This window comes from Camelina sativa, chromosome 9, assembly GCF_030686135.1.
Source record: "Camelina sativa cultivar CO46 ecotype springtype chromosome 9, ASM3068613v1".
Lineage (NCBI taxonomy): Eukaryota > Viridiplantae > Streptophyta > Magnoliopsida > Brassicales > Brassicaceae > Camelina > Camelina sativa.
The window spans coordinates 7921613-7942146 of NC_141888.1; the positions used below are offsets into that span (position 1 = coordinate 7921613).

The window sequence follows — 20534 nt, forward strand, 5'->3', positions numbered from 1 at the left end:
TAGGACATCTTGTTTGGCCTTGGTGGCAGCCCTTGTGGCATGGTTATGATCCTTGTGTGGTCATGAGGTATTCCAGTGAGGGGATATGTTGTTGGTAGGACATTGAGATGTTTTACGCGAGCCACGGGAAGGAAACCTGGATAGGGATAGGACTCAGTCGTGTTCAGAATCGTTTGCTCGCGACTCTTGGGGGACTTTGGTTCTCCTAGTACTGCCATATTCAGAGACTTTGTGGCTTGGGAGTATGGTTGGTATATCGACTTCGGATGACGGTCCGGAGGCGCGCTGTAGGGTGACGACCCGAGAGACGAGTTTGGATTTTTCCTTATATATTATGGCATGCGGGTTTTGGCCCGATGAGGAGCCAACATTTGGCATGTAGACTTAGGTCTGATGAGGAGCCAATAAGAACTCAAGGTCTAGGCCTATGAGTAAAGGAAAGTCCAAAAGTCGAGAGCAAATGACGCCTGGAACGTGAGTCTATCGCCTAGAGGTGACCTTCTGTAGATCGGTCGGAGGAGTGCGGACCATGGAGACGGTTGCACGGGAGTCCTTGGCTGATGGTTGTTCGAGATTCGAGGACGAATCTAGTTTGGTGGGGGAAAATTGTAACACCCGCAAACCTTTTATTGGTATTTTGGTGAGGGTGTCGATCGACACCACAGGAGGTGTCGATCGACACTAGTTGTAGTCGATTTGGTCGGTTCGATTTTAATCATCCGGTTTGCGTGGTTGGTTTAGGAAATCCCTAAAATCAAGTTGTAAAAAGGGGAAAACGACCTAGGGTCGTGTTTTTGTGTTATTTGGCCGCTGTTAGAGAAAAACAAAATAGAGAGTTGGTTCTTGAGCTTTTGAGAGAGATTGGTGAGATTCCTTGCTGTTCTTGGGAGATCTAAGGCTGGGAAGGTGCTAGAAGCTTGCTAGGAGTGAGGGAATTCGTTCTTATTGGTCAGAATCTTCTTGCAAAGAGGTGAGTGCATGACCATGGCTAATCTAAGCTTTTGATTCCCTTGTTCTTGCTTGTTATTGCTTGTTTGTGTGTTTTTCTTGCTGGGATTGGTTGATACAGGTTCCTACGGATGTATAAGCTTGGTTTTGAGTATTGGACGTTTTGGTGGTGATTTGGGAGCGAGATTCGACTCTCGACTTCGCGCGGATCGCAGTTGCAGAGGGAGTGTCGATCGACACCACTTGGTGTCGGTCGACACCAGCAAGTTGGGCATCGATCGACACTGTGGGGTAGTGTCGGTCGACACCAAGGCTGTCGACACTAGGCTGGTGTCGGTCGACACCTCCCTTCCAGCGAGACGATGTTTGATTTCCTGGTTTGTGTGTTTGTTTGATGCTTGTTTTGGAACTTTGGAATCATTGTTGCTTGTGTGTATAGCCCAGTAGATGGGAGGATTGCCTCACTGAGTGTTTATCAAATACTCATGCATCTCAATATGTGTTTGTGGTGCAGGTAAAGGCAAAGTGTGATCGTGGAAACAAGGCGATGAAGAGAAGGATGTTCTAGTGGTTCGCTTGGTTGTCTGGCTCCTGTTAGGTTGCTAGAGTTGAGTCCTAGAACATTGTTTAGGATTGCTGGTTATTTGATTTATGCTGTTTGGATCGTTAGTTTGTGGTGGGAATTAATACTGGTTATTTTTTTTTATTGGTTATTGGTTTATTGGTTATTTATTGGTTTGTTATTCCGCTCTTGATTGTGAATGTGGTTAGGTGGCTATTGGGTATGAGACCACTAGTTGTAGTTTATTTATATATATTATTTATTATTTATTATTAAAAAAAAAGATCGGTCGTTTCAGAATTAAAAATCGAAATTTTATATATGTAAATAAATTTTATCTGATTATATATTAAAAGATATTGAAATGTGTATGTAGAGTCTCACATTGGCTAAATATATTTATACTATTAAAAGAGAAATATTTTTCACTATATAGTCATAAAGTTCTCTATTATTAAATGTAATGTTATTCAAGTTAGAACAAACAACAAACAGAAAAAATGGTAGTTTGGTCAAAATAAAAACTAAAAATCCCGCGGATCCTAAAGTGACCCGTTCGTTTGTAGTCGGGTTAAATAAAAAACACGCGGATCCTATGCTATCCGGTTTGAAAGGATTCGGATCCTACCCAGCGGCCAATGTGAATCATTCAGCTTTTTAAATGTAAAATAATACTAACTACAAGCATATTTAATCTCTAAAATCACTCAAACTATTTAATATATTTAAATGAAACTATCTAATTACAAACAACTAATTTAAAATTCAAATTTATAAAAAGTAAATTTGTTACTATCAAAATCGGGCAATTAAATTTAAACTTATATATGTAAACATATTTAATTTAGTTATATATTTTGAGATATTTACGGAAACAATAAATATATTTAAATTACGATTTTCTTTTCTTTTCCTAAAATCTATATACAAAACTTAAATGAACGAAATCTAAAATAATGACGAATATCTTTTTTTTAATATATTAAAATATTTTATGTTAGGAAGACCCAAACTAATCTATTCACTATATAAGACGTATCAAACTCTTCCATTTCATTCATTCACAAAAATGTTTTCGAGCATCAAAGTTTTGAGTTTTTGAATTTTCTAACTTTTATTTTTCATATTTGTTTTAAGTGTTTCAGATTTGGAACTCTTCATAAACATGTGAAACATAAAAGTCAAGATTGTAACACTTTTAAAATAATGGTGCAGGTGAAAGGATCATTCTTTTTGATTTTGTGTTTTTGTTTTTTATATGTTAGTACATATATACAGTAACTATAATAGTGTATTATTTGTATGCTCCATGATTATATTGTTACACGTTGTCTATTAGGTGAATTGAAAAGAAGGATTTTGAAGCATGTCATACTTGAGAATGGAGTAAATCTATCAAGGAAAAGTGTACAAAGTAATAAACGGAGAAACTATAATCTATTGATTTTTTTTTTTCATTTTGAAGAGTCTGAGAAACTGTAATTAGTTGAGTTGTATACGTTTATATTATGGATCTCTATTTCTATAGTATTTACATGTTCTTAAGCGGAAAAGGTTTAGAACAAATTTCAAGCGTTAATAGATATTTTCTAACAAATTACTTGCAAACCGGAGGATGATTTCGATATTGGTTCATGAAAGTTCTCGGTATACTTTGAAAGCAAGCGATCTTAGAAGGGTGCAAAATTCTAATTTTAAAATTAGAATGATCAAAAACTATTTATCTTTTGTGAACTTTGTTAAAATTAGGGGTTTACATGAAAGAAAACATGAGGGACTAAAATTGAAATTGGAGCCATTTGGAATTATTTTAGTTTTGGATTGACATTTAATTTTTTCTTTACTTTACTTAAAATTTGTAATGAATTTTGAGACATCAAAAATGAAATTTGACTTCTATATTCTGTCTTCTCATTATTATTCATTTTTTTTTTCTGTTTTTATGTTATAAAGTTCTCAACTGTTTCTTAAAAACAATATTAAAATTATTTTAAGATTTTGTCTACAAATAATATTTACAAAAACACAGAATTCTCATAAGAAAAACAATCTACCCTTTTTCTGTGTGCATAATGTTGATGGTGGTTATTGTGTTTGTAAATTAGTTTATTAAGTATCTTTTAATAAACCGATCAAATAATTACATCCACTCTGAAATATTTGTGATCAACAACTCCCAAAACTGAAAATAACCACAAAGCAACCAAAAGAAACTTTGTGATCCTTACTATTTATAATTAAAAGCAACATAAACTCTCACCTATAATAAGATGATATACCTTTAGAACATATTATAAATAATTATTATATCTAACATACTGTTTTATTTTGAGCTAATTTATCTATTTATTTTCTTTGAAAACATTATTTTATTTTTGAATTATATTGACGCTTACAATCTTATATGTAACATGTTTTTAAAAAGGCATTAAAGTGTGTTTTACAATATTAAAATTTTTAAAACAAAAGAAACGTAATGCAATATAGATGAACCAAACATAAAATAATAAGAACAAAAAAGTTAACTAATTTTGTAATACTGTTTTATTATATGATATCGAAATATACTATGAACTATATTTGTGTTTGTCCCAAATGGTATTTTGGGTAATTTTTGTATTTGTTCCATCCCGTTTCCAATCGGGAATAATTTTTTTTTTGTCTAATATCAGAAATGTCATATATCGAGAATCTTTACTATTGAAAATGCATTCTCTATACAACTAGAATTCAGGTACAAGACGAAACATGAATTACATCTACTCCAAAATATTTGTATCAAACATGTTTTAATTATTTTCATATTTTTTTACATACATTTTTATGTCTTTTTTTAAAACAAAAGTTATAATATAAATGCTATATCAAGTCATTATTTTTGGGTACTCGGTAGTTTTTGTACTAATCGGTTCTCAAATTTGTAACCCGCACTGACCTGAAGCCGATAGTACCCGAACTAAACCAAACCCATATATTGAAAAATATCTAATAGGTTATATTTTTCTAAACCCGTTTAACTAAACCTGATCGGGTAATATCCCAACCTGAACGGATTACCCGAATGTCCAACCCTACTAAAAATAGGTTTCGCAAAAATAATACGTATATACATTATATATTGCAAATCTGATTATAAATTTAGTTTTTGAAATTAACCCTGCACGTATGTGCGGGTCCGAACCTAGTAGTACTATCATTTTAAAATTCATGAAGCAATTGTATATTGATGATACATATAATTCAGTGATCATGAATTGCTTGCTGAGATTGATTAAGTTTTGGTCTAATTATGAACCATAGGGAACATAACTGTTAAACTTGTAACATAGGATCAGATGTACTTGTTCTAAATTTTTCCTTCTATCCACGAATGCTTTTTCTAAGCTCGAATAGCGAAGAACCGGTTGGCTACAAAAAATTTAATCCTTCAAAAAATACGATGACCTTTGAGTTACTTGTTGTTGTTCTTAACTAAGCTGAGCAAGCTTTGCAGCTCTTTCTGCAAAATCCAAGTTCTTTTTCTGAACCCACCATGTAACCTGGATTCTTTTCGCATTCCCCTTCCATGGCCCATATTTCACAGCTTTCATTCTCGTCCACACACCCAGATTGCCTCTTACCAAATGACCTAACATGAATCCATCTGGTCGCTGACCACTTCTCTCCTTCAATCACCGGACAACTTCCATGTAAGCTTGTTGGATCCGTGGTTGCATTTAGATGGAGACTGAAGAACAACAATGCGTCCCCTTTCCTCGGTTTCACTACAAAGATACATAGTCACATAATGTAATGTACCATTTGTATATATTTTTGTACCTTTTCATTATATATCGAATTATGCTACATGTTTGTGTGTATGAAAACTATATACACAAAATTGTTTTTTACCTGCATAACCTTGTTTAGCACATTCCGTCCAGCTATCGTCTTTCAGCTGATGTATTTTACCCTATAAAAATGTGTGATTAAATCGTAATATATAATCCCAAATCTTAGGTGAGAATATATGGAACCAGAAGTGATATTTTACCTCCCACATGGGAAAAACTGTTTCTCCACCCTTTGTGACATTGGACAAGTACATCAGTACAGTGGCGAACCGATGCCCGCCGTTCTTTAGAGTTTCCTGGTCGTAATAGAAGTCAAAATGCGGTTCATATTTCTGACCATTCTCATAATGCAATATTTGTAAGGGTTCCCCATTTTCTGATCCACAATACATTAAAAAGAGGTGAGAATAAGAAACAGAATTTGATCGTCAAAAAAAATAAAAAATAATAAGAGACAGAATTAGAGAACTATATATAAACATAGATAGCATCGGGAGTACATACCCTCCGGAAGAAAGGTCCATGCAGCAAGTCTAGCCTCCACTTTAGCTACTATATCATCCTAAATGTTCAAAAACGATAAGTGAATTACACCAGACCAATTATAACTAGAAACTAATCTGTCTAATTGATATAATTAAGCTAGGTGTATAAATACAATGCATATACCGTAACAGAAAATACATCAAGATTTTTTATTTATTTTAGATTTAAACTAGCACACATCGTAAAATTTTTAAAAGATACAAAAATTGAAAGCTCTCACTTGTCTTTTGGAAAGAAACATTCCAGAACTTGTGCGTTCTTCACTTTCAGCACTCGCACCCGTACCATCATCAGTCACCACCCTTGACTTCTCAAGCTTTCCTTTTGCCTAAAACCAATGTTGAAATCCAAAAACAAAGTTTCTGGAGTTTGTTACAAACTCACATAGATCACCGCAAAAATTGATATAATTTTATAAAGACACGAAAACGTAAGAACTTGTTTGATTCTATACCAAGTTAATCAAATGATCACATTCTTCATCTGAAAGAAATCTCTTGTATAAAAAAGCCCTGGAGAAAACCACAAAGATTCACATTCTTTAACACAAAATCATGTTTGACAAAACAAAGATCAAGATTACTAAAAAAAAAAAAAAACCCAAAATTCAGATACGCAAAACACAAACCTAGGAGTCCAAGAGAGTTGAGTGACACGAGTTGGATCAAAACCAAAAGAAGAAGCACTTGTTTTAAGCTTAATCACAGAGGAATATGAAATTTGAAAAGAAATCAAGAGAAGACAAATTGAAAATGAGAGAAAATTTAGATAATCCATTAGACTTTTTTTTTTTTTTTCGTTAGATAGACTTTTGAGATTTAAACAATTTGTTCCTTACTTGTATAATGAAGCACACTGTATTTTTTTTGCCTGTTTTTAATTCACTTTGACTAGTAGTTTTACTTTTGGTAGGTTCTTTAACTCTTTTGGATTTTGTTGATAAATAATAAAGTTTCGTGTTTTCAGATAATATGGTAATACCAACCACTCAACCCATGTTAATTCCGATTAAAAAACAACAGTTACCAAGAATACGCTCCCTACCTCATCATCCTATTTAATTGTTGTAAGAATAACCATGTTCCAAAATCATATCTTAGGGGGTTATAATTGGTTTGGGATGTGAATAGAGTTATGTAGAATCTATTGTTATTAAATCAAGATTTTATTAAAATCTGTTAAAGTTTAGTGTTTTTAGTTTGTGATTTGTAAAAGGTCATTTAAAATCTTAACAAACTTGGATTATTAGATTCAAACTTTTATAAAGTCAAAAAAAGTTTTGTGTTATTCAATTAAAACAAAAGAATCTATGATTGTTAATGAATTTAATTATTATGTTATTGGTTCATAATTTTATACACTTTATTCACAACATAAAATCATAAAAAGTATTGCAAAAATATAGAGATTGTTTGGAGCATGTTACAAGATTTTAGAAAAGTAAACAACAAAACTATAGAATACTCTCTAACAATCTGTAAAAATATTTCACATATTCACTATTGATGATTTTGTTGAAGCCAATAACACGTTATTCAAACAGAAAATAATATATTCAAAGTTTCTGATTTTGAATATCTGAACTTCTAAATATGCACCTGATACTCTTTATAAACTATAAAATTTTATGTTTTAAGAAATTTAGATTAAAACCAGAAATATGCACGCCATACTCTTTATAAATTTTTTTTAGAGTTTATAAAGAGAATTTATCTAAATATGCATGCGATCTCATCTAAACATTTCACATAATCTTTTGATGATTTTTTTTCTGGTTTAATCTAAATTTCTTAAAATATAGATTCTTAATGATTTTTTCCCATTTTTAAAAAAGTTTTGAAATTGAAATAACTAATTAGTTATCAGAATTAATGTATTAAATATATACAAAATATTTTTATACTGACTGTAAAATGTATGTTTTTAATTATACAACACTATAAACAATTCCACATAATTTTTTTTTAGTTTTTAATACTAAAAAGGTTAAAAAAATATTTTTAACACTTTTGCTGGTCAACTCTAGATTCCAATGAACAATGTATCAAAATAAATTGATCGGGATATTGATTACATGTTATCATATAGTTAGCTACATAGTTTAAAACTTGAAATGTGTTGTCATGTACTATGTTATATTATTGCTTTAACTAATTTCGATAAATATTCAAAAACCTCTAGACTATCCCAAGCTCAGGTAATTATAATCGAGATCTAGACTTACATATCTTGAAATTTCATGTTATCTGGTCCATAACTCATCATAACATAAAAGAAAAAAAGAAAAAACTCATGATAAGGGCATCTATATTGGAGGAACACTTTTGGGTGTTTTTAGTGTAAAAATATTATGAAAATAATGTAAGATCATTAGTTTAGATCTTTTGTTAAAATGATTTAATAATATAATAATCTTAAACATATTACAATTATAAAAATTTAAAAAATAACATATAAATTGCAAACTTAAAAATTTTTTATTAAAATTCAAAATACAATACCAAATTTTTATGAAAAAAAAAACATTGTAAATAAAAAACAAAAAAAACTAAACAAACATATTACTTAATTAATTAAAGCACATAAACATTTTATTTAATTAATACATAGTTTAATATCCAAATTTATTCCATATATTCTCAATCAAATCCTACTTTAATTTGTGATGTTCTTGTCGAAGATGTAGATATCGAAGCTTTCGCCGTTTTGTCTCTTTCTCTTCGCAAAACCTAGATGCGATTTGGAAGAGGAAGAGAAATGAAAAATTATCTCAATTGCAAAAAAAAACTCAACTATTCACGTACTGCCACGTGATCATAGAACTAGACTAAAATCTGTTCTAATTGAAGACCCAAAAATCTGTTCTAAGATTACTGTTCATTTTATTTATCATTTTATTGGGCTTAGAACACCCATAATGATCTTAAAAATATGTAAAAAAGAAAATGAGAATTAAAAAAAACGGATTAAGACATTTAAGGCCCACTAAAGACCCATAATTCGAAAGGCCCATTAAAATGTGTGGCTCTTGTTTCGTGTACCGTACGTACGGAACAAAACCCTAAAAATCTCCTCTCATTATGGGGAGAGAGATAACAACAACACAACACTGCCTCCTTTAAATACACACACTATAGGCGGAACCAGTCCCTTTCACAAACCCTAGCAGTCGAATCCAAAATCCCAAAATACAAAACGAACGATGAAGGTGATCGCTGCTTTTCTCCTCGCTAAGCTCGGAGGAAACGAGAACCCAACTTCAAATGATCTGAAGAAGATCTTGGAGTCCGTTGGTGCTGAGATCGATGAATCGAGGATAGATCTGTTGTTTTCTCTGATCAAGGATCATGATGTGACGGAGCTTATCGCTGCTGGGAGGGAGAAGATGGCTGCTTTGTCTTCTGGTGGTCCAGCTGTTGCTATGGTTGGAGGAGGTGATGGTGGAGCTGCTGCTGCGGCTGAGCCAGCTGCTGAGTCTAAGAAGAAGGTTGAAGAGGTCAAAGAGGAGTCTTCTGATGGTGAAGGCATGATGGGTCTCTTTGATTGATTTGGGTTAGGTTTATGAATCTGTTGCTGAGTATCATTTTGATGTTTCTTTGGTTTTGTGATGATGGATATTTGTGTTATGTTAAGACTTGTCTTTCTGATGTTGGTTTAATAATCTTTGGAGCTTATGATTCTATGGTTTTTTTACTTGTGTGATTTGAGAATTGTGATTGATTTAGGATGTGAGATTGGTAATGCAGAGTGAGATTGTTTATATGTGTGCTTTGGTTCTGGTTTGTTAAGCATTTTCACCATGATTAGTGCTTAGAAATGGACAATTTAAGATTAGTGAGTCCAAATGTGCCGAGGTTTTGTGTTGTTAGTGGCTAATACACTATGGAGCAAATGGTTAATGTGTTTAGTCAGTATCACTCTCGTTAATTATGGGTTTGGTTCTGGTTTGTTAAGTAGTTACGTTTCACCATGATTGTGCTCTTAAAGATGGAGAAAGAGTAATAGCTAGGTCCAAATGTGACTAGTGAGTCCAAATGTGAAAAGGGTTTGTTTGGTTAATGGCTAAGAACACATTGGAGCAAATCTTCCTTGTGAGTTTATGTGTATGTTAGAAAGTTTTGAGCTTTTGTTTAGGTACACCAAAGTGGTAAATGGTTTTCATTTGCAACTCAAGATTAGCTTCTTATATATAGTAAAATGAGTTTGGTGGTCAAGTTCTGTGAATAAGTTTGCATTTTGTATTTGATGTAATGTAATCAATCATCAAATATGTTTGTCTAGTCGTAACTTAAGCTAGACTCAAAAACTGTGAAAGCAATTTAGGAGCTGCTCTTCTTTTGTGCCATTACTGCTTGTTTTGAAACTCTCGGGCGATGTGTAGTAAGCTACTCTATATAGAATACTTACAAAAACTTGAGCTTTTGTCGATGATGCTCTAAACTTGCCAGTGGTACCTGCTTATGTATTTGGGCTTTGGACGTTGTTTTTACTGGGCCTTTAGAAGCCCAAGTTTATGATGTGAAACTGTTTCGATTTGGACTTCTCGTTTTGTCATAATACTTTGGCAATGAAATAAAACTGTAAAATAGAGATAGTGGCTACTGGCTAGTACAGAGTCATCAGGTTAGGTGAGCTACGTTAATTTAGATCCAAGATGACAATCGTATATGAATAATTCAATTGACATCATCTAAAACGTATCAAAGAAATAGTTCTATTAACGTCACGTCACCCTAAAGAAGAGAGCATCGCTAAGCATGCTTCTCTAAAGCACACGCACGCACTAACATATCAAGTGACCAACAAGAAGACTATTTCATAATATATACTTTTTTCAAAGAAACGAAGAAACCTTTCGTAATCACTTTAAGCTTAGCTGTTAAGTTGCTTTTTTCATAAACAAACAAGAATATTCAACTTGTAACCTAAGCTTACGACAGTTGACGAGACTTATATAATTCCAAGTTACAAAATAATAATCACTTTGTTAAAGAAAAAAAAAAAGATATATGTGGCTCATACTTTACAGAATATTATACACTTGAAATATTTAAGTGGCTCTTCGCATGATTCCAAGAGCAAAAAGCCAATATCTACCAAGTTTCTAAGCACTTCACCTCACCTAATAGAGACAAAACCTAGTGACATTATGTATTGTAATATACCTTAAAAATAAATTAAAACCAACTACGAAACAAAATAGTTGTGAGAATTCCACATCATATTAATATTAAACATAGATGTGATAAAGTTCCTGTAAATTTATCAGAGATTTCGTGGTATCTTCCTCAGAAACTCGATATAAAAAGAGAGTGAGTGGCAACGGAGAAATGAATCCAAAAAGAAACACACACAAATAGTTTTGTGTAATAACACAAACAAGTGATTACGTGAGACACAATCAACACAAGCAACACAAGAAGATGCTTGAGACCGGAGCGATATGGGGATTAACCGGCACGACAGTGACGAGCTTTATGTTCTTCTGGGCGATGTACAAACAATACGTCCCTCACGAATTCCGAGCCTACGTGGAGAAATACTTCAACAAGATGATTGGGTGGATCTCTTACTACGTTCACATCAAATTCACCGAGTACACAGAAGAAGGTCTCAAGAGAAGTCAAGCCTACGATTCCATACGCAACTACTTGGCCTCGAAATCTACGACTCTTGCTAAGAGACTAAAGGCCAACGAGTCGAAAAATAGCAAATCGTTGGTGTTTAGTATGGACGATCATGAAGAAATTGAAGATGAGTTTGAAGGTGTGAAGGTGAAGTGGCATTCAAATGTGAAAGTGACTCAGCCTCAGCATAGTTATGGTCGAAGCATCTCAGACGAGAGAAGGTACTTTACGCTTACTTTCCATAGACGACACCGAGGTATGATCATTGAGACTTATCTTGATCATGTTTTGAGAGAAGGGAAAGCTATTGGGTTGAATAAGAGAGAGAGGAAGCTCTACACTAATAACTCGAGTCAAGAATGGTATCCATGGAGATCAGGAAAGTGGAGTAACGTTCCTTTTCATCACCCTGCTACGTTTGAAACTTTGGCTATGGATCCTGTAAAGAAAGAAGGGATTAAGAAGGATTTGATAAAGTTTAGCAAAGGAGAAGATTACTATCGGAAGGTTGGGAAGCCATGGAAGCGGGGTTATCTCTTGTTCGGCCCGCCCGGGACAGGGAAATCGACTATGATAGCTGCAATAGCAAATTTCTTGGACTATGATGTGTATGATCTTGAGCTGACGACCGTGAAGGATAACTCGGACTTGAAGAAGTTGTTGTTGGATACAAAAGGTAAGTCTATCATTGTGATTGAAGATATTGATTGCTCTCTTGATCTTACGGGGCAGAGAAAGAAGAAGAAAGATGATGATGAAGATGAGGATGGAGAGGAGAAGAAGAAGGAAGATGACAAGAAGCCAAAGGTGGAAGAGAAGCAAAGCAAAGTTACTTTGTCAGGGTTATTGAACTCCATTGATGGGTTATGGTCAGCTTGTAGTGGTGAGAAGATCATAGTGTTCACAACTAATTTTGTGGATAAGCTCGATCCAGCATTGATACGTAGAGGAAGAATGGACAACCACATTGAGATGTCTTATTGCAAGTTTGAAGCATTTAAGGTTTTGGCTAAGAACTACTTGGATATTGAAACACATGAATTGTATGAAGAAATCGAGAGAAAGCTCGAAGAAACCGATATGTCCCCAGCGGATGTTGCTGAGACTTTGATGCCGAAGTCTGATGAAGAAGATGCAGATATTTGCATCAAACGTTTGGTCAAGACTTTGGAGGAAGAGAAGGAAAAAGCAAGGAAGTTGGCTGAGGAAGAAGAGAAGAAGAAAACTGAGAAGGAAGCGAAAAAGAAGAAGAAAGCAGAGGAAGCGGAGGAGAAGAAGAGAGTAGAGGAAGAAGAGAAGAAGGAGAAGACAGAGGAAGAAGTGAAGAAGGGCAAGGAGCAAAACGGCGACGTTGCTAAGCAAAATGGTTGCAACTAAAATTATATGAACAAAAGAAGTGACGCCTGATGAATTCTTGTTTATTGTGTAAGGTTGTACTTTGGCATGGTGTTTCTAAATAAATTTTAATTGCAAAATACCATATTAATTTTTGCTAAAAGATGCTTATTATCTTGTTTATTGTATTAAACTTATTAAACTTTGGAGTCGATGCATGGTAGTAGTTATCTTTGTGGCATTGGGAAATGCTCGTCATTGCTAGGTTCTAAACTTTGGGATTTTTGAATCCATCTTTTCTTTGTACTTTGGTTTATTTTGAACGAAAGGAAATCAAGTATTTGCACCCAAAAAAAAAAAACAGATACAGTATACAGTATTGTTAAGTTGTTTATTTTAAATGAAAACCTGGGAAATTAGCCAATTTAAACATAGTATACTGTTTTTTTTTTTGTTATAGTTCTTTACTGTCAAAAGTAAAATATCCAGAAAATGTTTTTTTTTCAAAAGAAATAAAATATTACAAAAGCCCAACCCAATTTTAGAGTTTTAATTGGCAAAAACCCAGTTAAGAAAGGCGAGGCCTCTTAAACACACAAACAAATAACTTAGGTTGAACCGTAGAGTAGGTCAAGTAGGCAATAGAATAGTAAACGTCACATTTAAGACGATAAGAACGAGCACGAGGCCAAAATGCCACAAAACGAAGAAAAAAAAAATCTGGCATGCCAATTTTTAGTCTGCATGCCATTGAGGTATGTGATATATCGATTTTACCCTTAATTGAAGGGAAAAGATATAATTGCTTTAAAAAAAAAACCCGAGAAAATTAAAAAAGTTTAACGCATTCCTCTTTCTTTCTTCGTCCCCTCTATTCAACGCATTCCCGATCTCCTCCTCATGTTTTGCTTGAAATAGCTTGAGCGCTCTATCTTGTCAGCTGTCGACTCTTGCACTGCCTTCTTCTTTGAGTTGGTATGTTCTCCTTCCCCTATCATCCACCATTTGAGAAACTATGTGAGTTGAATAAAAATAAAATTAGGGATTTGATATAATAAATCGTTTTCATATGAAGGCTCATTGGTAATTATTAGAATGTAGTTGGTTAATCGTATTGAATCTCAAGTAAATTTGAGTGGAGAATCGTATTAGAATTTGTTCTTACTCAAACTGATACCTATTTGTCAAATAACTCTCATCTTTTGGTTCGTGGATCTACAAGTAATCTTTTTAAATCTCTAAATTTTTACTGCTTAATGTTACAATTTTGTAGCCGATTAGGATGTGTCTTTTGTCTATTCTCTTTGTTGTCCTGTTTAGCCGATTAGGATGTGTCTTTTGTCTATTCTCTTTGTTGTCCTGTTTAGTCGATTAGGATGTCTCAGTGTATTAGTTTTTATTTCTCTGGTCAGCCGGTTTTTGATGTCTCAATGTGTTGATGTACAACTAAAACGTAATTCTGATGATGTGGGATGAGAATATGGAGTGTTAAATGATCCAAAAACTTAATTAAAGGTGAAATGCAAGTTGTGTGGAAAATAAATGTCTGGTGGAGTTTATAGGATGAATGAACATATTGCTCATCAAAAGGGAAATGTTTCTGCTTGCCCATTGTCAACAAAGGAGGATCAAGCTAAATGTAAGAATGCACTTATAGAAGCAAAAAACAAGAAAACGAAGAAGAGAGAACGTGAGAAAGAGCTTAGATATGAGGTGCATATAAATAAACCACATATGGATAGTGAACTACAAGAAGAATTTGAATCTCAAACGGCTTCTCACTTCCAAGGTCCCATTGATAAGTTTGCGAGTTGTATCAACCCCGAAGCTTCCTTAGCTGCACAAACACGACAACAGAATATCCATGATGCAGACACATGTTGTTCGTCAATATTGTGCTAGGTGGGTGTATGAGTCAAGTATCCCCTTTAGTGCTATTGATAATGAAAGATTCAGATTATTTTGTGAAGCATTAGGACAATTTGGACCTGGTTGGGTTCCCCCTACTCAATATCAGCGCGAACCATTGTTAAATGAAGAGCAAGAGAGGACAAAGAAAAAATTGAAGAGTTTAGAAGTAGAATGGGAAAATCAAGGCTATTTTGTGATGACAAATGCATGGACTAACATGAAGTAGAGAAGCATAATGAATTTGTGTGTCAATTCAAGATGAGGTACATGTTTTCTTTCTTCAAAGGACACTTCTAAAGATTCTCACATAGGTGAATTTATCTTCAACTACATCGACACGTGCATTGAAGATATTGGGGGTGGAAAGGTAGTTCAAGTAGTGACTGATAATGCTACAAATAACGTAGCGGCTGCAAGGATACAAATAAGAGACCAAGTATATTTTGGTCAGGTTGCGCTGCTCACACCATCGATCTGATGCTTGAGGGAGTTTCCAAGTTGTCTTGGTTTGCAAAAGTGATCAGTCAAGCTAAATCTCTCACTGTCTTTATTTATGCGCATCATAAGACATTATCCATGATGAGAACACATACAAAGAGAGGGATATTGTGAGACCAGAAGCAACAAGATTCGCCACATGCTTCTTAACACTACAAAGTTTATAAGAGAAAAAATCGCAGTTGATGTCCATGTTCGGCAGTGATGAGTGGCATGAGTGCAAGCATTCTAAGTGTGTAAAAGGAAAACAATCATCTGATACAGTTTTGAGCTATGCATTTTGGAGTAGTGTTACAGTGGTTTTAAATGTGTTTTGTCCCATGGTGAAGGTTTTATGACTTGCAGATGGGGAAAACAACCTTCTATGGGATTTATTTATGGAGAGATGTTAGAAGCTAAAAAGTTGATCAAAGAAGCTTCTAATCATCTTGAAAAGAATTACCAGCCTATTTTTCAGATTATGTATGAGAAAATGAAAGGTAGATTGGATTTTCCTTTGCATCTTGCTGCTTACTTCTTAAATCCATTATACTTCTACAGAGATTCTGATATTCAGTATGATTTGGAGATCAACTTAGGATTTATTGCTTGTGTTGAAACTTTTTATCATGGTGACTTTGAAAAGCAAAATATAGTCGTCAATGATGAGATTAATCTCTATAAAAGCAAAATTGGCTCTTTTGGAAAAGATTTAGCAGTAAGAGGATATCAACAAAATGATGAAAAATTTGACCAGGTTTGTCTTCTCACTTGAATTTAAATTTATTATTGTCTAGTCATTTATATGTTTTTTATGAGATATCTTAAAACAGTTAAATTTAGGGAATTAGTGGGCAAATTATGGATGTGTACCTACGTTACAAAAGCTAGCAACTAGAGTGCTTGCTTTGACCTCTAGCTCTTCTGGTTGTGAAAGAAATTGGAGTAGCTTTGAAGCGGTTAGTTTTTAATCTATGTTCAGCTTTTTAATGATTGAGTTAGTGATTCATTCAATATTTTATGTGTGTGTTTAGGTATAACTATTTATGTTACAATCCTTGTTCTAATACTTCTTATTAATGTGTAGATCCACACTACAAAAATGAACAGATTAATGGTCAGTCGTCTAAACAGCCTAGTTTATGTCCAGTTTAATGCAAGACTTTTTAACAAGCACAAAAAAATCAAGGAGAAAGTGGTGGATGTGATCGTAGATGATGGTAATGAAGAAGTTGTGGAAGATTGGATTGTGGAGCAACATCAAAAAGACCAAAGTACGAGTGTTGGTATTGTGTATAATACCCAATATTCAAAGGTAAGAGAGCTTTATGATGATGGTTTTGAATCTGAAGAAGAAGATGAAGTAATGGTTGACATGGATTTTGAACCAAATGTATTCCATGAAACTCAGGAGTTTCATGACACACCAATGGGTTACTAAAGTTTGTCTTTTTGTGTTAATTAACGTGACACACCAATAGTTCTTGTCATCTTGCTGTTATTTTATTATTTTTGTTTGTCTGTTGCAGATAATCAAGAAGTCTTAACTAACCAAGAAGTCTAACACATGTTATAACAAAGGTAGAAGTCTAACACACCAATAGTAATTGTTATATATTTTGTTCTATTTTCAGGTGTCGATGAAGAAGAACATCCTAATACATGTACATTTTTATTATTGAGGGTCATATTCAGTAGACCATGAGTGGATTTCCAAAAACTCTTTGTGTGCTATATTGTTGAAGACATCATCTGTGAAGAAGATAACTTATTCAATGTTAGTAGATATGATTTGTAAGAAGATTGAAATAGATAGAGCAACATGAAATGTGAGATTGAGTTACAGTCAATGTGAAGGTCGAAGAGAGTCACATATTTTAGATGACGAGGATGTATCTGTATTTTTTAACGTCATTGAATAATGATGGATTAAGACCAGTTTTGCGTGTGGAGTTATCTGGTGTGTTAGAAAATAATCAGCGGAGAGAGCCACTTTCAAGAACAAAACAAGGAAGTTCATATGGTGCGAATTATGTGGAGCTGGATTCCAATGGTAGAGGTGATGATATAGTTGATAATGCAGCAATCGTGACTGTTCCCAAAGAGGGAGAGCAACAAAAAGAACCGATTATTGAGTTGATGGTGAATGCTAATAATGAAGATTGTGAGAATGTATCACGTAAAGATATTGTGGCTGTGGATCACCTGATGGATGACTTTGTGGATGCTAGGCATGGATCACCTGATGGATGACTTTGTGGATGCTAGGCATGGATCACCTGTTGAGCTTCCATTTAAAGAAATTGTGCATGTTGTTAAAGAAAGGGAAGATGGTACGGGTTTGAAAATAGACCAAGAATTTTCTTCGAAGGAGGTCGTTTTGGATTTTTTAAACAGAGCTTCAAATGAGAATTGTCTTGGTGTGAAGGCTTTTAATTCAGATCCGATGCGACTTATGGTACAATGTACTCAAGCTGCAAAATGTTGTAAATTGTATTTACTATTTGCAAAAGTGAAAAAATCAGAATACATAGAGTACATACATGCTCTCAGTCTGTGGAGAGTACAAGGTATGTAAAACAAAAAGGCACACCATGATTAGTAGCAAGTGTATTGCACACAGATTATCCATGTAAGTTTGATACGCAGACTACTAAAAGCATCATGAATTTTGTTCAAGGAAGACTCGGTTTGAGTTGTTCCTACTCGACAACTTTGAGAGGGAAAAAAAAAATGTTAGTGATGTGCGGGGGAGCCCTGAAGCAAGTTACAAGATGTTGTTTTCTTATCTGCACATGTTAAGGTAGGTCAATCATGGGACAGTAACAAGTGTAGAATTGGAAGAAGACAAGAAGTTCAAGTACCTATTCACCGCTTTAGGCGCTAGCATTAAAAGGTTTAGTACAATGAGGAAAGTGATAGTTATCGATGCATCTTTTCTTAAGACTGTCTATGGTGGTATGTTAGTTTTTGCAACAGCTCAGGATCTTAATCATCACCATTACCCCCTTGCGTTTGGTTTAATTGATAGTGAGAATAATGATAGTTGGAACTGGTTTTTGACAAACCTGAGAACAATTATACCAGATGTTCCTGGATTGGTTTTTGTAAGCGACAAACATAGATTTGGAAAAATTTCTTCAACACCCTTGATTCGATTTTTGTTGTAATGTGATTGTGTGTGGATGTAATTCTATTTCTCGCATTTGGACATATAGGTTCCACTAAGTACAACTCGTTCAACTATGTACAACTCGACTTTGTATTGGAAATGTACTTTTTAAGAGTTTCCTGAAAAATTCTAAGATTCTGCTTAAGTTCAACTAGTGCAACTAGTACAATTTTGTATATTTTTGAAGGTTTTTTTTGTTGGTCAACCTCATCTATTAAATAAAGAGGGGGAACAGTCAGCCTCCAAACAGGGAGGGGAAGGGTACAGACGAAGATAGAGAAATAGACAGAACAAATTTAGCTAAAGCATATGCTGCAGAATTGTTCAAACGAGGAATAAATTTAAAAGCGATAGAGGAGAAGGCATTCTTTAGACACGAGATATCATAGATAATTCCTTTAAGCTCCTTGAGGCTACCACCGGAGTTGAGTAGCTTGATAAGGACTTGGGAGTCCGAATAGATCTTTAGAGATCGAATTTGAGAGGTATGAGCGAGTGAGGTGATGTGAGTCAGAGCACTTCGAATAGCCAAGGCTTCCACAACTAGGGCAGAAGGTACAAAAGAACGCGACGGGTCACCTGCAAGATGGTTACGCGAGTCTCGTCCTTGACAATCCAGCCTGTTCCGCTCATCCCTGTGAAGTTAAAAGTGAAAACTAATTTTCAAGGTTATTGCAATATTGTGAAGCTACAATTTGCAAATGGAAATGTATACAAGCAATCCCTAAAATTAGCTTCCAATAAATGAAAACTAATTTTCAACAATAAAAGTGGAAGTTATTAGTTGTAGCAGAATTTTTATTGTTTCCACATAAAACACTCCTTATTGTGTAAGGAACACTTGGTAAAAGATCACTTCATATGGCCAGATTAGTGAAAATTAAGTTTTTTTTGAAAATTGTTTGACGAAAACAATTCAACACCCAAGTTAATAATGATAATCATGTGGCCAACTACTAATAAATAAGTTAAATTACAGACCAACTGAAAATATGCAATAATTGTTAAATGTACAACTATGTATATGGAAGTACAACTATGTATATGGAAGTACAACTAAACAAGTATATACAACTATGAGTATATCCATGGGCCAAAATTAAAGTTGTACTTCATCAGGCCCACAAAACCTAGTGTAAATGGAGAATTTCTACTTCAACATGGCCTAGAAAACATAGTGTGAATGGAGAATTTCTATTTCAACGGAGACCACATAAAATTTTTCTTTTTTTATTAAATTTGATTTCAAGAATTCTCTATTTATTTCTCTTTTTTTTTTCGCTTTAGTAAATTCATTTATCTAGGTGGGAATGAATCCAACCTTAATCATAGTTTTTTTTTTTTTAATTGGTTATAAATTTATTTGAAAATGACCACCGGTAACTTCTCATAAGACCAAACTGGTTGCACCAAAGGTCGTGGAAATAGTCCAATGGATATATCCATGTTCCATGCAAATCATCAACCCTAAGCTGAACCCTCAATGAGAATCAGTAGAAGTATGCCGCCACCTTCTCAAGTATACCAGTTGCGGTACCATCTGTTTGGATTTCAAAGGAGGTGAAGTCTCCAAATCTACTGAAAAACATGAATTATGAGATACCTCTTCATATGTGGAAACCCTTTTGTATCAACTTGCCATGCAATAATGATGATGAGAGGTTGGATCCAACTCCAAATCCAACAGAAATATGTGGCGTCAATGTAATAAGTGCCAACATATGATCGAACTATCATCGGAACAAAACATGTCTGTAACTTGCATGTGCCATCTTTAGTTACATTCTTCAGTTATAACAATTTTGATTGGAATTCCATAGCCGGCCCAGACCGGAAGCTGGTGAAGCAAAAGCTTTAGGCATCATTTTTTTTTTGTAATTTTAGGGGCATCAAATTTTAATTTTGTATGTCTGAATCGTCTTCTACCTTTTATTATCTCTTCTTTTTATTTGTTTTATATTTGGAATCTAGTTATTTAAGTTAAAAGTGGACAGTTTAGCCCAAAAAAAGAGAGTGGACTGTTAGATTTTATATCATATTAAGTTTTTTTTCTTCTCTTGGTTTGTAACACATTACTTATAAACACATTTTGACCCAAAAAAATATATCAAAAACATTTCTAT

At 34.0% G+C, this 20534-nt stretch overlaps 3 protein-coding genes and 1 pseudogene across 4 annotated transcripts; 3 read left to right on the forward strand and 1 right to left on the reverse strand.

Annotated features, from left to right (window-relative positions):
• Positions 1–4737: 4737 nt before the first annotated feature.
• On the reverse strand, positions 4738–6808 carry LOC104710692 (putative prolyl 4-hydroxylase 6). 2 transcript variants are annotated; one of them, XM_087464282.1, is made up of 7 exons: positions 6728–6808; positions 6344–6401; positions 6110–6217; positions 5848–5905; positions 5544–5719; positions 5402–5462; positions 4738–5274 (listed from the first exon to the last, which is right to left on the reverse strand). In XM_087464282.1, the coding sequence occupies exons 3-7, from the start codon at positions 6128–6130 to the stop codon at positions 4982–4984; spliced, it is 609 nt and encodes a 202-aa protein (XP_087320408.1). In that variant the 5' UTR covers positions 6131–6217; positions 6344–6401; positions 6728–6808; the 3' UTR covers positions 4738–4981. The 2 variants fall into 2 exon arrangements, with proteins under 2 accessions (XP_087320408.1, XP_087320407.1); XM_087464281.1 differs by having other exon boundaries at positions 6518–6748.
• Positions 6809–8955: 2147 nt separating this feature from the next.
• LOC104710693 (large ribosomal subunit protein P2x) lies at positions 8956–9569 on the forward strand. Its single transcript, XM_010427328.3, has one exon. The coding sequence runs from the start codon at positions 9092–9094 to the stop codon at positions 9434–9436; it is 345 nt and encodes a 114-aa protein (XP_010425630.1). The 5' UTR covers positions 8956–9091; the 3' UTR covers positions 9437–9569.
• Positions 9570–11038: 1469 nt separating this feature from the next.
• On the forward strand, positions 11039–13014 carry LOC104710694 (AAA-ATPase At3g28510). The gene has a single exon (XM_010427329.3). The coding sequence runs from the start codon at positions 11313–11315 to the stop codon at positions 12891–12893; it is 1581 nt and encodes a 526-aa protein (XP_010425631.1). The 5' UTR covers positions 11039–11312; the 3' UTR covers positions 12894–13014.
• A 1944-nt stretch (positions 13015–14958) lies between these two features.
• LOC104715102 (uncharacterized) lies at positions 14959–16680 on the forward strand (annotated as a pseudogene).
• Positions 16681–20534: the final 3854 nt, after the last annotated feature.

Bases quoted from the DNA above. Each gene is read 5' to 3' on its own strand.
- LOC104710692 (XM_087464281.1), bottom strand. From the start codon at position 6,666: ATGGATTATCTAAATTTTCTCTCATTTTCAATTTGTCTTCTCTTGATT. The intron at 5,463-5,543 runs GTAAAATATCAC...ACATTTTTATAG, and splicing joins CAGTTTTTCCCATGTGGGAG to GGTAAAATACATCAGCTGAA. The intron at 5,275-5,401 runs GTAAAAAACAAT...GTATCTTTGTAG, and splicing joins TGCTAAACAAGGTTATGCAG to TGAAACCGAGGAAAGGGGAC.
- LOC104710693 (XM_010427328.3), top strand. From the start codon at position 9,092: ATGAAGGTGATCGCTGCTTTTCTCCTCGCTAAGCTCGGAGGAAACGAG.
- LOC104710694 (XM_010427329.3), top strand. From the start codon at position 11,313: ATGCTTGAGACCGGAGCGATATGGGGATTAACCGGCACGACAGTGACG.